The 19,310-nt window shown below is 43.4% G+C and overlaps 1 protein-coding gene across 2 annotated transcripts; it reads left to right on the forward strand.

Moving 5' to 3' along the window:
• The first annotated feature begins 161 nt into the window (after positions 1-161).
• LOC133467372 (V-type proton ATPase catalytic subunit A) lies at positions 162-19,069 on the forward strand. 2 transcript variants are annotated; one of them, XM_061752176.1, is made up of 15 exons: positions 162-320; positions 777-874; positions 10,290-10,418; positions 10,582-10,796; positions 12,324-12,461; positions 12,538-12,689; positions 12,768-12,930; positions 13,013-13,121; positions 15,856-15,978; positions 16,062-16,176; positions 16,257-16,320; positions 16,429-16,632; positions 16,782-16,876; positions 16,954-17,125; positions 18,504-19,069. In XM_061752176.1, exons 2-15 carry the CDS (start codon positions 793-795, stop codon positions 18,594-18,596), a joined length of 1,854 nt encoding a protein of 617 aa, XP_061608160.1. In that variant the 5' UTR covers positions 162-320; positions 777-792; the 3' UTR covers positions 18,597-19,069. The 2 variants fall into 2 exon arrangements, with proteins under 2 accessions (XP_061608160.1, XP_061608161.1); XM_061752177.1 differs by lacking the exon at positions 162-320 and adding an exon at positions 3,407-3,490.
• Positions 19,070-19,310: the final 241 nt, after the last annotated feature.

Here is a 19,310-nt window from a genome sequence, read left to right on the forward strand (position 1 = left end):
AAAAAAATAATAATTCATTATTATTAACTGTATTTGTGGTTAGTTGAGGTGACGCTTTCAATTATGTCCAATAGATGTCAGAAGCGTGCCATGTAGAACTGCATCCAGCTATGAATCGGAATCTGTGGCGCTTTCGCCGCCATGTTGGCTCCAAGACATGACTTACTCTAGGGCATCAAGGCTACGGCCCGAGCCACAATGGCGACAGTTTCTTCCCATTTCTTCACAGTGTAGTGGCTGGCAGGTGATTAGCACAGCTAAGCTTCTCTCTTCAGCCACTATTTGAGTGACAAATCTGGATAGCTGTACATCCCTACGAGGTAGGACATTTCTAGTTGCATTAAGCTGACTTTTGAACAACTCGTTATTTCCACTCTTGAGCATTTTTTTTCTTAAATTATTACGATTTAACGTGTTTGTGATGAGGGTGATGACGTTAGCATGTCGTTGCAAGCTAGTCACCTGACTTGTACGTGTACACAATTCAGCTTTCCTCCAACTGAACGATTGATAAGGAAACACTTGATTCGGAAGCAACCAAATGCGACACAAACAAAATAGTAATGACGGTTCTAATGGACGCTAGTAAATGTTTAGCAGCCTCATCTGCGTTGCTAGCAGTGACCCTGTGTTGTCCCGCTCGGCCATTCATACTGCGGCATCGGGTCACGTCAGCTGGCCTGTTATTGACATTCGAGATGTTGACGTCGCTGCGTGGCTTAATTGGTTTGACAGCATGTGTGTATTAAGTATTTGTGTCTGGATGGATCTTTCAGAAGACGAACTGTCAAGATGGATATCTCAAAACTTCCAAAGATCCAGGATTCGGAGCGAGAAAGCCAGTTTGGATACGTCCATGGAGTTTCTGGACCAGGTCTGATTTATTTACCTTTTGGAAATAGATTAAACATATGAGTGTCTAAATTAATAAATTGGGCGCAAATCTGATGTGGCATTTCAAAATAAAAGACTATTGAAATTGGTATATTTCACTGTCATGATCACGGATTTCAAAAATTAATTTAAAAAAATCTGTTAGTTATCACAACACCAATCCAGTTCTGGGGGACACTACACCTCCCCAGGTCTCCAACAAAAGAGGTCCCATCCAAATCTGATGTGGCATTTCAAAATAAAAGTCCACTGAAATTGGTATATTTCACTGTCATGATCACGGATTTCAAAAATTAATTTAAAAAAATCTGTTAGTTATCACAACACCAATCCAGTTCTGGGGGACACTACACCTCCCCAGGTCTCCAACAAAAGAGGTCCCATCCAAATCTGATGTGGCATTTCAAAATAAAAGTCCACTGAAATTGGTATATTTCACTGTCATGATCACGGATTTCAAAAATTAATTTAAAAAAATCTGTTAGTTATCACAACACCAATCCAGTTCTGGGGGACACTACACCTCCCCAGGTCTCCAACAAAAGAGGTCCCATCCAAATCTGATGTGGCATTTCAAAATAAAAGTCCACTGAAATTGGTATATTTCACTGTCATGATCACGGATTTTAAAAATTCATTTAAAAAAATCTGTTAGTTATCAGGCGGCACGGTGGACGACTGGTTAGAGCGTCAGCCTCACAGTTCTGAGGTCCGGGGTTCAATCCCCGGCCTCGCCTGTGTGGAGTTTGCATGTTCTCCCCATGCCTGCGTGGGTTTTCTCTGGGCACTCCGGTTTTCTCCCACATCCCAAAAACATGAATTAATTGGAGACTCTAAATTGCCCGTAGGTGTGAATGTGAGCGCGGATGGTTGTTTGTTTGTATGTGCCCTGCGATTGGCTGGCAACCAGTTCAGGGTGTACCCCGCCTCCTGCCCGATGACAGCTGGGATAGGCTCCAGCACGCCCGCAACCCTAGTGAGGAGAAGCTGCTCAGAAAATGGATGGATGGATGTTAGTTATCACAACATCAGTCCAGTTCTGGAGGACACTACACCACCCCAGGTCTGCAACAAAAGAGGTCCCATCAAAATCTGATGTGGCATTTCAAAATAAAAGACTCTTGAAATTGGGATATTTCACTGTCATGATCACGGATTTCAAAAATTAATTAAAAGAAATCTGTTAGTTATCACAACACCAGTCCAGTTCTGGGGGACACTACACCTCCCCAGGTCTCCAACAAAAGAGGTCCCATCCAAATCTGATGTGGCATTTCAAAATAAAAGACTCTTGAAATTGGGATATTTCACTGTCATGATCATGGATTTCAAAAATTAATTAAAAAAAATCTGTTAGTTATCACAACACCAGTCCAGTTCTGGGGGACACTACACCACCCCAGGTCTGCAACAAAAGAGGTCCCATCAAAATCTGATGTGGCATTCCATAATAAAAGACTCTTGAAATTGATATATTTCACTGTCATGATCACGGATTTCAAAAATGTATTTAACAAAATCTGTTAGTTATCACAACACCAGTCCAGTTCTGGGGGACACTACACCTCCCCAGGTCTCCAACAAAAGAGGTCCCATTCAAATCTGATGTGGCATTTCAAAATAAAAGACTCTTGAAATTGGGATATTTCACTGTCATGATCACGGATTTCAAAAATTAATTAAAAAAAAATCTGTTAGTTATCACAACACCAGTCCAGTTCTGGGGGACACTACACCACCCCAGGTTTGCAACAAAAGAGGTCCCATCAAAATCTGATGTGGCATTTCATAATAAAAGACTCTTGAAATTGATATATTTCACTGTCATGATCACGGATTTCAAAAATGTATTTAACAAAATCTGTTAGTTATCACAACACCAGTCCAGTTCTGGGGGACACTACACCTCCCCAGGTCTCCAACAAAAGAGGTCCCATCCAAATCTGATGTGGCATTTCAAAATAAAAGACTCTTGAAATTGGTGTATTTCACTGTCATGATCACGGATTTCAAAAATTAAGAAAAATCTGTTAGTTATCACAACACCAGTCCAGTTCTGGGGGACACTACACCACCCCAGGTCTGCAACAAAAGAGGTCCCATCAAAATCTGATGTGGCATTTCAAAATAAAAGACTCTTGAAATTGGGATATTTCACTGTCATGATCACGGATTTCAAAAATTCTTAAAAAAAAAATATCTGAGTTATCACAACCCCAGTCCAGTTCTGGGGGACACTACACCTCCCCAGGTCTGCAATAAAAGAGATCCCATCAAAATCTGATGTGGCATTTCAAAATAAAAGTCTCCTGAAATTGGTATATTTCGCTGTCACTACCACTGATTTAAAAATTCATTTAAAAAAATTACGAGATATCGCAACACCAGTCCAGTTCTGGGGGACATTACACCACACCAGGTCTCCACTAAAAGAGGTTTGATCAAGATTTAAAAAAAAAAATAGAAAACCGTCTTTCTTGTAACTATTTAAAATATACTGTTTTCCTTCCAGTTACTGATGGTGTCGTGGTTCATTTGCCTGACTTCAATGCAGCCAGCGTGGGTTTGGTTCCCACTCAGTGATGGTCTCTACAGTGTATGTGCCCTGCAACTGACTGCCGACCAGCTCAGGGTTTTTTCTGTCTTTTGCCCAAACTCAGTAGGGGTAGGCTCCAACACCCCGCGACTCAACAGGATAAGTACTGTTGAAATGGATGGATCCATGCATGTCTTTCTTCCAGTGTCAGACTGGCGTGAGAAATTACTTCAGTGGTTAAAGCGTTAATGTTGATACCCCCAAAAAAATCATATTTAATGATAAAACAATCTTGGTTTTTTACAGATTGCAGATATATTACATCAAATGGTGATGGCAGTAATGTAGTAGCATCCTGTAATTGTCTCCTTCATGTATGAAGGGTAAAAGGTGTTGCGATACGAACAGTATTATTTCTAATTATTTCTTAAAAGAAGTAGTATAGACATAGATTTTTTGAAATTAATGTTTTAAATCAGGCGGCACGGTGTACGACTGGTTGGCGCGTCTGCTTCACAGTTCTGAGGAGCAGGGTTCAATCCCCGGCCCCGCCTGTGTGGAGTTTGCATGTTCTCCCCCGTGCCTGGGTGAGTTTTCTCCGGGCACTCCGGTTTCCTCCCACATCCCAAAAACATGCATGCTAGGTTAATTGACAACTCTATATTGCCCGTAGGTATGAATGTGAGTGCGGATGGTTGTTTGTTTGTATGTGCCCTGCGATTGGCTGGCAACCAGTTCAGGGTGACCCCGCCTCCTGCCCGATGATAGCACGCCCGCGACCCTAGTGCGGAGAAGCAGCTCAGAAAATGGATGGATGGATGGATGTTTTAAATCAGTGGCAGTGACAGTGAAATATGAATATTTCAGGAGACTTTTATTTTGAAATGCCACATCAGATTTGGCCCCTCCTTGAGCTGTCCCCTTATCGTGGTGGAGGGGTTTGTGTGTCCCAATGATCCTAGGAGCTAATTTGTCTGGGGCTTTATGCAAACAGGTCCTAGGTAAGGGACCAGACAAAGCACAGCTCCAAAAACCCCTATGATGACAAACAATTCAGGAAGATGTTTTCCCTTGCCCTGATGTGGGTCACCTCTGGAGCCATGCCTGGAGGTGGGGCTCGAAGGCGAGCGCCTGGTGGCCGGGCCTGCACCCATGGGGCCTGGCCGGGCAGAGCACGAAAGGGTAACGGGGGTCGCCCTTCCCATGGGCTCACCAACTGTGGGAGGGGCCATCGGGGTCGGGTGCAGTGTGAGCTGGGCAGTGGCCGAAGGCAGGGACCTTGGCGATCCCATCCCCGGCTGCAGAAACTGGCTCTAGGGACGTGGAATGTCACCATCTCTGGCAGGGAAAGAGCCCAAGCTGGTGTGCGAGGTCGAGAAGTTCTGACGAGATATAGTCAGGCTCACCTCCACACACGGCTTAAGCTCTGGTACCAGTCCTCTCGAGAGGGGTTGGACTCTCTTCCACTCTGGACTTACCAACGGTGAGAGGCGCCGAGCAGGTGTGGGTATACTTATTGGCCCCTGGCTGGGCGCCTGCATGTTGGGGTTCACCTCTGCTGATGAGAGGGTAGCCTCCCTCTGCCTTCGGGTGTTGTTTGTGCCTATGCACCAAACAGCAGTTCAGAGTACCCACCCTTTTTGGAGTCCTTGGAGGGGGTGCTGGAGAGCGCTCCTGCTGGGGACTCCTTCATTCTGCTGGGTGACTTCAATGCTCACGTGGGCAATGACACTGAGACCTGGAAGGGCGTCATTGGGAGAAATGGTCCCCTCAATCAGAACCTGAGCGGTGTTCTGTTATTGGACTTCTGTGCTCATCACGGATTGTCCATAACGAACGCCATGTTCAAGTACAAGGGTGCCCCAGTCGGGAATGACACCCTAGGTCGCAGTTCGATGATCGACCTTGTGGTCGTGTCATCGGACTTCCGGCCACATGTCTTGGACACTCGGGTGAAGAGAGGGCGGAGCTGTCAACTGATCACCACCTGGTGGTGAGTTGGCTCCGATGGTGGGGGAAGATGCCGGTCCAACGTGGCAGGCCCAAACGTATTGTGAGGGTCTGCTGGGAACGTCTGGCAGAATCCCCTGCCAGAAGGAGTTTCAACTCCCACCTCCGACAGAACTTTGCTCATGTTCCGGGGTAGGCGGGGTAAATCGAGTCCGAGTGGACCATGTTCCGCGCCTACATTGCTGAGGCGACCGATCGGAGCTGTGGCCGTAAGGTGGTCGTTGCCTGTCGTGACAGCAATCCCCGAACCCGTTGGTGGACACCAACGGTGAGGGATGCCGTCAAGCTGAAGAAGGAGTCCTATCGGGTCTTTTTGGCCTGTGGGACTCCTGAGGCAGCTGATGGGTACCGGCTGGCCAAGCGGAATGCAGCTTTGTTGGTCACTGAAGCAAAAACTCTGACATGGGAGGAGTTCGGTGAGGCCATGGAGAAAGACTTCCGAACGGCTTCGACAAATTTCTGGTCCATCATTCGGCGTCTCAGGAGGGGTAAGCAGTGCACCATCAACACTGTGTATAGTGGGGATAGGCGCTGCTGACCTCAACTCGGGACGTTGTGAGTCAGTGGGGAGAACACTTCGAAGACCTCCTCAATTGCACCGACACGCCTTCCCACGAGGAAGCAGAGTCTGGGTTCTCTGAGGCGGGCTCTCCTATCTCTGGGGTTGAGGTCACCGAGGTAGTTAAAAAGCTCATCGGTGGCAGGGGCCCGGGGGTGGATGAGATTCGCCCGGAGTTCCAAAAGGCTCTGGATGTTGTGGGGCTGTCCTGGTTGACACACTTCTGCAACATCACGTGGATATCGGGGACAGTGCCTCTGGATTGGCAGACTGGGGTGGTGGTCCCCCTTTTTAAGAAGGGGGACCAGAGGGTGTGTTCCAACTACAGGGGGATCACATTCCTCAGCCTCCCTGGTAAGGTCTATTCGTGGATGCTGGAGAGGAGGGTTCATCGTGAAGTCGAATCTCAGATTCAGGAGGAGCAGTGTGGTTTTTGTCCTGGCCATGGAATGGTGGACCAGCTCTGTACCCTCGGGAGTGTCCTCGAGGGTGGATGGGAGTTTGCCCAGTCTACATGTGTTTTGTGTACTTGGAAAAGGCGTTCAACCGTGTACCTCGGGGAGTCCTGTGGGGGGTGCTTCGGGAGTATGGGGTACCGAACGCCCTGATGCGGGCTGTTCGGTCCTTGTACGACCGGTGTCAGAGTTTGTTCCGCATTGGCGGCAGTAAGTCGGACTCGTTTCCGGTGAGGGTTGGACTCCACTAAGGCTGCTCTTTGTCACCGATTCTGTTCATAACTTTCATGGAGAGAATTTCTAGGCGTAGAGGGGGTCTGTTTTGGTGGCCTCAGTATTGTAGCTCTGCTTTTTGCAGAGCATGTGGTTCTGTTGGCTTCATCAAGCCGTGATCTCCAACTCTCACTGGAGCAGTTCGCAACCGAGTGTGAAGCTGTTGGGATGAGAATCAGCACCTCCAAATCTGAGAACATGGTCCTAAGGAGTTCAAGTACCTTGGGGTCTTGTTCAAGAGTGAGGGAAGAATGGAACGGGAAATCAACAGGCGGATCGGTGCAGCGTCTGCAGTGATGCGCACTTTGTATCGGTCCGTTGTGATAAAGAAGGAGCTAAGCCGAAAGGCGAAGCTCTCAATTTACCGGTCGATCAACGTTCCTACCCTCAACTATGGTCACGAGCTGTGGGTCGTGACCGAAAGAATGAGATCCTGGATGCAAGCGGCCGAAATGAGTTTCCTCCGCAGGGTATCCGGGCTCTCCCTTAGAGATACGGTGAGAAGCTCGGTCATCCAGGAAGAGCTCAAAGTAGAGCCGATGCTCCTCCGCATTGAGAGGAGCCAGATGAGGTGGCTGGGGCATCTGATTCGGATGCCTCCCGGACGTCTCCCTGGTGAGGTGTTCCGGGAACGTCCCACCGGAAGGAGACCCCAGGGACGTCCCAGGACACGGTGGAGAGACTACGTCTCTCGGCTGGCCTGGGAACGCATCGGGATCCCCCCCGGAAGAGCTGGATGAAGTGGCTGGGGAGAAGGAAGTCTGGGCGTCCCTGCTAAAGCTACTGCCCCCGCGACCCGACCTCAGATAAGCGGTAGAAAATGGATGGATGGATGGATGGACATCAGATTTGGGTGGGACCACTTTTGTTGGATACCTGGGATGGTGTAGTGTCCCCCATAACTGGACTGGTGTTGTGATAAGTCAGATTTTTTTTTTTATAAATTTTGAAATCTGTGTTCATGACAGTGAAATATACAAATTTCAAGAGTCTTTTATTTTGGAATGCCACATCAGATTTTGATGGGACCTCTTTTGTTGCAGACCTGGGGTGGTGTTGTGTCCCCCAGAACTGGACTGGTGTTGTGATAACTAACATATTTTTTTTTATGAATTTTTGAAATCCATGATCATGACAGTGAAATATAGCAATTTCAGTGGACTTTTATTTTGAAATGCCACATCAGATTTGGATTGGACCTGTTTTGTTGGAGACCTGGGGAGGTGTCGTGTCCCCCAGAACTGGACTGGTGTTGTGATAACTAACAGATTTTTTTAAATTAATTTTTGAAATCCGTGATCATGACAGTGAAATATACCAATTTCAAGAGTCTTTTATTTTGAAATGCCACATCAGATATGGATGGGACCTCTTTTGTTGCAGACCTGGGGAGGTGTAGTGTCCCCCAGAACTGGACTGGTGGTGTGATAACAGATTTTTTTTTTTTTTTATGAATTTTTGAAAGCCGTGATCATGACAGTGAAATATACCAATTTCAAGAGTCTTTTATTTTGAAATGCCACATCAGATTTTGATGGGACCTCTTTTGTTGGAGACCTGGGGAGGTGTAGTGTCCCCCAGAACTGGACTGGTGTTGTGATAACTAAAATAATTTTTTTAATGAATTTTTGAAATACGTGATCATGACTGAAATATACCAATTTCAAGAGTTTGATGCCACATCAGATTTGGATGGGACCTCTTTTGTTGGAGACCTGGGGAGGTGTAGTGTCCCCCAGAACTGGACCAGTGTTGCGATATCTCATTAAAAAGATTTAACAGATTTTTTCAGTCAGGGGTAATGACAGCAACATATGCAGTTTTCAGAGATTTTTATTTTGAAATACAATATCAGATCTTAATCAAACCTCTTTTTCATGGAGTCCTTGGTGGTCTGTCACACAGATCTGGACTTGTCTTGCGATACCAATGGGATTATGTTGGGGTGCCTTTGGCTCAGTAGGTAGAACAAGTTCGAATCCCTGCTACGACTGTCCGCATGTCGAAGTGTCCTTGGGCAAGACACTGAGCCCTAATTTGCTCCCAGTGGGCATGGCAGCGCCTTGCATGGCAGTAGTCGCCCATTGGTTTATGAATGTGTGTGTGAATATGAGTCTTTGTAAAGCGCTTTGGCCACTGTGATGATGTAGATAAAGTGCTATATAAGTGCAGTCCATTTCCCGAGATATCAAATAAAGTCATTTTTTAATGTATGTATGGAATGTATCTCAAGATTCAAATTAACTTTGCTGGTTGCATTCCTTAACCGAAGAGCACTGACATCCGTATTATTGGAAAGCTTTTATTTTGAAGGTGGCTTCGCCGCGAGTTGGCGACCCATTACCGTAATGCCTAGTATGAACAAAATTGGGGGCGGCTGGCTTGACTGCTACTTTACGAGTGGAGGCTGGCTTGACCGCAGTGCAGTACTGTGGTAGTGGTCAGCACATCTGCCTTACAGTTCTGACGTTCAGGGTTTGAATCGAACTTCCTGTGTAGAGTTTGCATGGTCTCCCCTGTGCATGCTGTGGACTACCACATTTCACAAACATACAGATTACAGATAGACAAATAATTTTTTTTTCAGGACCGAAAACTATTATTACTCAAGGAGGCCGATAAGTGATATTTGGAGGTGATGTATATTTGTACTAAAGGGAAAATATTGGTTTTGAAATTTTGAATAATACAAACTCCAAACATCTAACTTTGTCTAAATACCTTAAGCATATGTTTATTAAACAGCTTTTCAGATTTGCAATATGTTAAGTTTTTTTTTAAATCTTAGACCATCAACATCTTTTGATTTGAATTTTTAACAAAATGTGCAGGGAGCTTCCAGGCTCCCCAGCTTGTTTTATAGTTAAATAAAAACTTAAGCAAATAAATTGCTCCCTAAAGATTTCTACAGTTAATAATCTTTTCCCAAATATAAATAAAAGTGCAGTGTTAATCTTTCACTTATGTTTATTTGTTTATTATTGTTTGTTAAATTCAAACATAAAAAGTGCAGGGTGTTCCCAGGGTCAGCAGCATCTCTTATAAAGTTAACTGAAAATTTAGATAAAGAGTTTCCAGACTTCTACCCAGTTATAAATTGATCTCTTATCATAAAAAAATAAAATAAAATAAAGGGCTGATAAGCTTCAAAATGCAGAATATCTGCACCAATAATCGACCCGGATGATAATCAGTCTATCCCTACATTACATGACTGTAAATTGTCTATTGGTGCGAAAGGGGGTTTGTCTTTACGTGCCCTGTGATTGGCTGGTTACCATTCCAAGGTGTACTCCCATCTCTCAACAAAAGTCATCTGGGATAGTCTCCAGTTTACCTGTGATGCTAATGAGGACAAATTGTTAAAGACAATGAATGAATGGATGGATAGAATGCTTTACATACACGGTCGGAAACCAATTCTCACACCCCATCACATTTACAAAAGGATCTCAGGGCACTACATTGGATATTTAGTACTTGTTACCTTTTAAATTCTTTCATTTGCCATTGTTTTTTTTTTAATATATATTAATAGTTGTTCTCTTCTCTTCTCTGGTAGTCGTGACAGCTACAGCGATGGCCGGAGCTGCCATGTACGAGCTGGTGCGCGTAGGCCACAGTGAGCTGGTGGGAGAGATCATCCGTTTAGAAGGAGACATGGCCACCATCCAGGTCTATGAGGAAACTTGTATCCCGTTTTTCTACCCTGGTTGAGTCAAACACTGAGGAAGCCATGCTCATTGAATGATACAATAGCTGTTCAATTCATATTTTTCACAGGTAAACTATAATTTTATTCAAGGCCATCTGGTTTTGCAGTTTATGTTGCTTTCCTTGACTTGGCACCACAGCTGGGGTGTCGGTGGGTGACCCAGTCCTTCGCACAGGTAAACCCCTCTCTGTGGAGTTGGGACCAGGAGTCATGGGTTCCATCTTTGACGGCATCCAACGACCACTGAAAGACATCAATGACCTCACGAAAAGCATCTACATCCCAAGAGGAGTGAACATTGGCGCCTTGAACAGGGACCTCAAATGGGAGTTTACACCTAGCCACAGTCTTCGGGTATGTTTTTAAATGAGGATATTGATGCTCCGTGGATCTTAAAATGTCATTGTGTCATTAAAAAAAAAAAAGTCCTACTTGACAACGTGAAATAATGACAAAACAAAAACAGTTACTTTGAGGAAAAAAAATCCCCCAAAATGAAAACATTTTAGGGGGAAAAATGAAAACCTGCTTAAATGATGCACCCATTCATCTATCCATTTTCTTTACCATTTGTCCTCAATAAAGTTATGGCGGGTGAGCTGGAGCTTATCCCAGCTGACTTTGTGGGAGAGGCAGGCTACATACAGGTATACCCTGGTTGGAAAGCAAGCCAATTGTAGGCCAAAAACAGCCCTTCACTTTCACATTCGGGGCGTCAACCCCGCGGACCGCGTTGTAGTTATGGTTTCCCTCAGTTATGGGCCGTTATGACTATGAAGCAATATCAATTTGTAGTTGTCTAATCATATTATTACTTACAGTATACACAGCAAATTGATGGATAACTAGTTTTAATATCAGAAGTCATCCATCCATCCATTTTGTGAGCCGCTTCTCCTCACTAGGGTCGCGGGCGTGCTGGAGCCCATCCCAGCCGTCATCAGGCAGGAGGCGGGGTACACCCCGAACTGGTTGTATCAGAAGTCAATGAATTAAATAATATAGGTTGTCCAATTCTTTTAAAAGGGGGTTTCGTAACAAAATGGCTTGCAATATCTAAACGGTATTAACAGTAAAGACAATATACAATTTTGGTACAGATTTTTTTGGCAAGAAACATGAAGTAGACACTATTTTATTTACTTTATTAGTCGGCCACATAAAAAGACAAGCTAACGACTATTCCACTGTGTTGCCTAATAAACATCTTTTGTTTTTGTTACCATTTTCTTTTTACACATGTAAAGACAAGACAGCATTCACTTATTTTGAAAGAGAGCTAATAGAACTCCAGCCTACACCACCACTTTGTATAATTTTAATATACCCTCAGCAGCCAGAGCAATTCTCTTCTTTTGCAATTGCGCTGTGGTGTTTGTGGTTCAGTAAAACGTAATACAAAGCTGTATGTGGAGCCTCAAAATATTGTTTCCCAATAAGAACACTAGGGGCTGCAGTTTTTCCTTAGCAGCAAGTTGGTGTTTGTGCAAGGGTCAATCGCCTGTTGTGCGGGTGTGTTTTTGCGGTTGTCCAGTTCAGTCAGTAAATTGTCCATATGTGTGAATGGTTGTTTGTCTGTATGTGCCCTGAAAAAGGGTAGCAACCAGTCCAAGCAGGCTACGCTGCCTGTCGATCCAAAGTCACCTGGGATAGGCTCCAGCTCACCCTCGACCCTAATGAGGATAAGCGGCATAGAAAATGGATGGATTCAAAAGAAAATGTATTAATTTGTACATAGTTATTCCCATTACTGTAATATATATATATATATATCAGTTTTTTTCAAAGCTGACATTAGAGGTGGGTTTTGTTATTCCTATTATCCACTGTTAGTTTCTTACCTCCAGTTGCATACAACTAATTACATGTCATCTCTTGAAGGTTGGCAGTCACATTACAGGTGGCGACATCTATGGCATGGTGTTTGAGAACTCCCTAATAAAGCACAAACTGATGCTTCCGCCTCGGAGCAGAGGCACCGTCACCTACGTGGCGCCACCCGGAAACTACGACGTTTCTGTGAGTCTTTTTTCCTCCCAATTTTTTCTTTTGTTGTTTGTGTTTCATGAGAAATAAGTGACTGTGTTGTGTTCAGGATGTGGTTTTGGAGCTGGACTTTGAAGGCATCAAGGAGAAGTTTACCATGGTGCAGGTGTGGCCGGTACGACAAGTCCGCCCAGTCACGGAGAAATTGCCTGCCAATCATCCTCTACTCACCGGTCAGAGAGTCCTGGACGCACTTTTCCCGTGAGGGTTTCTCTATATAACGCAAACACTTTCCTTTGGTGCTAAAAAATAAAACTGATGCATCTGTTTACTTTACAGCTGTGTGCAGGGTGGCACCACAGCTATACCAGGTGCCTTTGGCTGTGGAAAGACTGTAATCTCCCAGTCATTGTCCAAATACTCTAACAGTGATGTCATCATCTATGTTGGGTGCGGGGAGCGTGGGAATGAAATGTCAGAGGTGTTGCGAGATTTCCCTGAGGTGGGTGAAAGAACTTGATTGAATTTAAAACTGCAAATTGTAATTGAGTGATCAAAATTTTCGTACTGCTCCTGCCCAACAGCTCACAATGGAAGTTGGCGGCAAGGTTGAGAGCATCATGAAGAGAACGGCACTTGTTGCGAACACATCCAACATGCCCGTGGCTGCCAGAGAGGCTTCAATCTATACAGGTACCAAAAAAAAAAAGTCATTTACGTCCACAACTGTTGGCCACAGTTTGCGCCCGTGTTTTTTTCTTACCACTGTAACCCCCAAAAAAATTTAAATAAGAGAACCAATTCCTACAAGACTTCGTGTAATGCACATTACTGGAACCTACATGACTGGGGGCCGACCCGATTCCCACATGCTACCCGATCTCGGAAGCTATGCAGGGTCGGACCTGGTTAGTACTTGGATGGGAGAATACCAGGTGCTGGGGTTGGGCGGTAGGCCAATCACCTGCTCCTGTAGAACAAAACAAAACAAAATTACTGAAACCGCAGTTGTGGCCTAATGTGCCTCATGGCATTGAGAGCTCTAACTAACTAACATGACTGGGGTGGAACATGATCAACTTTATACTATAAAAATGTACATCTTATCTTCAGCATACTGTTTTCTGATGTTTGTACTTTAAATAGTCCATCCATCCATCTTCTATAGTGCTTGTCCTCAGTAGTACTTTCCTCAATTCTTCAGTGGCCAATAGATACCACGCCCCTATTCATCGCTGGGTGCATCCTTTATTTGAATAGACACCGCACATGAAGCATACGTCTCCTCTTTTCCCCTCAGTAAAGAAAATGAGTGGTGCCATTTGCTGTAATGGCCTTTATCAGGACTGATAGTGGGCAGCATGGTGATTGAGTGGATATTTGATGGGTTTCGGGTTTCAAATCCCAGCTGCGGCCTACCTGTGTGCAGTTTGTATATTCTCCCTGTGCTTGTGTGGGTTTTCTCTACATAGTCCTGCTTCCTCCCACATTACAAAAACATGCATGTGACGTTAACTGAAGTCCATTGTTATGAATGTGTGACTGAATGATTGTTTGGCTATATGTGCCCTATACTTGTATACATAATAAACCAGTAGAGGGTGTGTCCCACCTCTCGCTCTCACCCACAAGCCTAAAAATAAAGAGGACAAGTGGTGTTGAAAATTGATTCATGGATGACTGATAGCACCATGTTAAACAGTTAAATTCTTCTACGACAACTTACACTGCCTGCAGGGCAGATGTATCTGTAAAGCTGACATGGCATTTCAAAAGAACAAATGAAACGCTTATCCTTTGAGTAGATAAAAACCCCTTTGAACTACAAACACAATTCCAATGAAGTTGGGATGTTGTGTTAAACATAAATAAAAACAGATTACAATGATTTGCAAATCATGTTCAACCTATATTTAATTGAATACACTACAAAGACAAGATGTTTAATGTTCAAACTGATAAACTTTTTTTTTTTTTTAGCAAATAATCATTAACTTAGAATTTGGCTGCAAATTTTTTGCCCCTGTCCAAAATAGCTGGGACAGGGGCATGTTTACCAGTGTTACATCACCTTTTCGTTAAATAACATTCAATAAACGTTTGGGAACTGAGGACACGAATTGTTGAAGCTTTGTAGGTGGAATTCTTTCCCATTCTTGCTTAATGTACAGCTTCAGCTGTTCAACAGTCCGGGGTTTCCGTTGTCGTATTTTATGCTTCATAATGCGCCGCACATTTTCAATGGGAGACAGGTCTGGACTGCAGGCAAGCCAGTCTAGTACCCGCACTCTTTTACTACGAAGCAAGCTGTAACACGTGCAGAATGTGGTTTGGCATTGTCTTGCTGAAATAAGCAGGGGCGTCCATGAAGAAGACGTTGCTTGGATGGCAGCTGATGTTTCTCTAAAACCTGTATGTACCTTTCAGCATTAATGGTGCCTTCACAGATGTGTAAGTTACCCATGCCATTGGCACTACCACAGCCCCATACCATCACAGGTGCAGGCTTTTGAACTTTGCGTCCAAAAGTCTGGCTGGTTCTTTTCCTCTTTGGCGCGGAGGACACGAATGATGAGCTCGGGGCCAGAGAAGCCCGCGGTGTTTCTGGGTGAGAAATGGATTTTGCTTTGCATAGTAGAGTTTCAAGTTGCACTTACGGCTGTAGCGGCGAACTGTATTGACTGACATTGGTTTTCTGAAGTGTTCCTGAGCCCATGTGGTGATATCCTTTACACATTGATGTCGTTTTTTGATGCAGTGCTGCCTGAGGGATCGAAGGTCACGGGCATTCAATGTTGGTTTTCGGCCTTGCCGCTTACATGCAGTGATTTCTCCAGATTCTCTGAACCTTTTGATTATATTAAGGACCGTAGATGATGAAATCCCTAAATTCCTTGCAATTGTACGTTGAGGAACATTGTCCTTAAACTGTTCGACTATTTTCTCACCCACTTGTTCACAAAGAGGTGAACCTCACCCCATCTTTGCTTGTGAATGAATGAGCAATTCAGGGAAGCTCCTTTTATACCCAGTCATGGCACCCCTTTACCCAATTAGTCTGGGGGATGTTCCAAACAGGTGTTTGATGAGCATTCCTCAACTTTCTCAGTCTTTTGCCACCTGTCCCAGCTTTTTTGGAATGTGTTGCAGCCGTAAAATTCTAAGTTAATGATTATTTGCTAAAAGCAATAAAGTTTGTCTGTTTGAACATTAAATATCTTGTCTTTGTGGTGTATTCAAATAAATATAGCTTGAAATTTTTTTGCAAATCATTGTATTCTGTTAACACAGCGTCCCAACTTCATTGGAATTGGGGTTGGATATAAGGAAATAGTGGCTAAGCTAGGAGGGAGGGATTTATTTGTCATTATTGAGATATATATTGCTTCATTTAGCGCTCATGTTTATTTCATTATCACTTCGGCAGGGATCACACTGTCTGAATACTTCCGAGATATGGGTTACAACGTGAGCATGATGGCCGACTCAACGTCGCGATGGGCCGAAGCTCTGAGAGAAATCTCTGGACGATTAGCCGAAATGCCCGCAGGTGAGTTCACGGTGTATGCCAGGGACTTGGACGAGAGAGGGGATGCCATTTTGTGAACCACAGCTTCATGTCATTGTGTGCAGACAGCGGGTATCCAGCCTACTTGGGCGCTAGGCTCGCCTCCTTCTACGAGCGAGCGGGACGCGTGAAGTGTTTGGGGAATCCCGAGAGAGAAGGCAGTGTCAGCATAGTAGGAGCGTAAGATGGCTTTCAGATTAACAAGATGTGAAATAAATCCTATATTCATTACACATTAATTATTGGGTTAACTTTTCTAGTGTGTCGCCCCCTGGTGGAGACTTCTCAGACCCCGTCACATCAGCCACATTGGGTATTGTTCAGGCAAGTGATGGCAAGTAGTACAGTATGCACTTATTCCATGATACACAGACCTATCCTCATGACACCCTCCTTGCATTTGTGTGTCAACCCCTTTTCCCATTCTTTCAGGTGTTCTGGGGGCTAGACAAGAAATTAGCTCAGAGAAAACACTTCCCGTCTGTGAACTGGCTGATTAGCTACAGCAAGTACACTCGGGCGCTGGATGAATACTACGATAAACACTTCCCTGAGTTTGTACCGCTTCGTACAAAAGCCAAGGAGATTCTCCAGGAGGAGGAGGATCTGGCTGAGATAGTGCAGCTTGTAGGAAAGGTGAGGAAGATGATGTTTTCCAACGCTAAAGAGGGGTAACACACATAAAAAAAAAAAATAATATATTAACCGATTTTTAAAATGCGAGAGACCCCACACGTGACGTGGAAAAAAATCGGCATGCCATCCTGGTTATATTTTGTCCTCAGGCTTCTCTTGCCGAGACCGACAAGATCACGCTGGAAGTCGCAAAGCTCATTAAAGATGACTTCCTGCAGCAGAACGGTTATACACCTTACGACAGGTGAAGACAAAAGCATCGCATGTATTACCAAGATTTTGTCAACCTCATCTCATACCTGTCCCTGCCTCCACCAACAGGTTCTGCCCCTTCTACAAAACAGTCGGCATCCTCTCAAACATGATTGCCTTTTACGACATGTCGCGGCACGCCGTAGAATCCACGGCGCAGAGCGACAACAAAATTACCTGGGCCATGATCAGGGAGCACCTGGCCGAGATCTTGTACAAGATCAGCTCTATGAAGTTTAAGGTACGTCATTGACCACGTTGACACAAAAAAGTGTAAAGTTACATGAATATACAGTAAGGGAAAATATTATTAGACCACCTTTGTTTCTGCAATTTCTTGTTCATTTCAATGCCTGGTACCAAAAAAGGTATATTACCTGAAGAATACAGTGAACACGACAAAAATGCAGCTGATTCTGTAATTTGACATGCTTAAGCTTAATTGTATTCCCAGTGATTTTGGTTAATATCAAGAAAATCATGGAAAATGGCTAGATATCAGCTCAAACTCTTACGATTTTTGTCATCATCATTATATTTGTACAAACAAATGTACCTTTAGTTGTACCAGGCATTAAAACTGAAAAAGCAACAATGGGTGGGCTAATATTTTTTTACATGACTATAGTTTGTTTATTTTAAAGAAATAGGCATTATATATCCATCCATCCATTTTCTGAGCCGCTTCTCCTCACTAGGGTCGCGGGCATTATATAATGAGAAGTCATAATTTTAATTACTGAATAGCAAACATATAGCGTTGAATCTCAATAAATTAGAATATTGTAGAAAAGAGCCACTTATCCTCACAAGGGTCGCAGGATTCTGAATATCTAATTTCTAAATTACAAATCATTTGTATTTTTTTATAATTTCTTGAGCTCCTGAATTTTGTTTTTGTTAGCTGTATGGTATTATCATTTAAAATAAAAAATATAATAATTTAGTAATTTACTCTATTAAAACAGTATAAAGTAATTTCACATTTTGAATTCAACTGCTGTAATAAAATAACTTTCCATTTTTAAATTAATTGCAATGCACTTGTACATTTATACTTGAAATATTACATACTCTTATATTGTTAAGACTTTATTCTCACAACATTACAGCTTTATTCTTGTAAAATTACATATTTTTACTCAGAAAAGTACAATTTGATTTGTGTGGAATTTAAACTTTATTCTTGTAATTATTACATTCTTGCAATTTTAGGACTTAATCATTGTTTTTGCGTCTATTCTCTCATCGCTCCTTGTGGCCCTAACACTCATTTGTATTTTGTTGTTTTGTTCATTTTACCATTTATATTAAAGTGTGATATTCAGGAGTAAGTCCACAAATTGTTCCGCAGGTATACGTCTTATTTTCTCCCATTTGCCATTTGTATCGTTGTTCCTTTTCTGGAAATGACTTCCTCCAAAAACCTGATTGGCTGAAGTTGCCTTACGGTTGAGCATTATAGCGCTACCTGTTACTTTTGGCATGCATTTTTGTGAGCAACATTTTCTTGAAATATGGAATATTTATTTTGTTGGTTTCTTTAAACCCAATGCACTGCCTATTTTATCTATTTTTCCCCTTTTTCTCCTACTGTCCATCCATAACGGATACCTCAGGACCCAGTCAAGGATGGAGAAGCTAAGATAAAAGCAGAGTTCGCCCAGCTGCTGGAGGACATGCAAAATGCGTTCCGGACCCTGGAGGAATGAGTTCTTCAACTCTTAAATACCTCCCCCCTCAATTTCTCAACCCCATATTTGGTGGTACAGTGTAGTACAGATTAAATGGTCCTATTTCTGAATGAATGTCAAGTGAACTCCTTTCTGTTTACTCTCCTGTGTAAGCATTCCATCATGTGCACCCATTTTACAGTTCATCCTGTTGATTTACATCTACTGTAAGAAGGACCAGTCAGTATGTATTTATTTATACATCACAACTTTGCAGTTAAAACAGGTGCTGCTGCAAAGAGAGGGAATCTACTGGGAACATGCACATGAATAATGGGACATTGTATTGTTTGGAGGGATGGTAAGCAATCTTCCACCGCTTAACCTCCAAAGTCTGATGATGATGTGATTTTGTGGACTATATACTTGATATGTGTAAAATGTGAATGAATGAGTCTGTTAGAGTTGTGTTGTAAGTCAAGTGTGTATGATGAAATAAAATATGCAATATATTCTGTTTTTTATCTTTAATTTGTTGCTCACTTCACACTTGCAAACACATGGGATGCAAGAGTTGGGGGGGAATCTGCTGAACTGCAACAAGACTGTAGGTGGCACACAAACACTAATTGAATGCTGACTTAAATGCAGTGGTACATCCATCCATTTTCTATACCGCTTACCCTGTTCAGGGTTGCAAGGAGTTGAAGTGTATCCCAGTTGACTTGGGTTAAAGGCGGACTACACACTTAT

Source organism: Phyllopteryx taeniolatus, chromosome 17 (genome assembly GCF_024500385.1).
Source record: "Phyllopteryx taeniolatus isolate TA_2022b chromosome 17, UOR_Ptae_1.2, whole genome shotgun sequence".
NCBI lineage: Eukaryota > Metazoa > Chordata > Actinopteri > Syngnathiformes > Syngnathidae > Phyllopteryx > Phyllopteryx taeniolatus.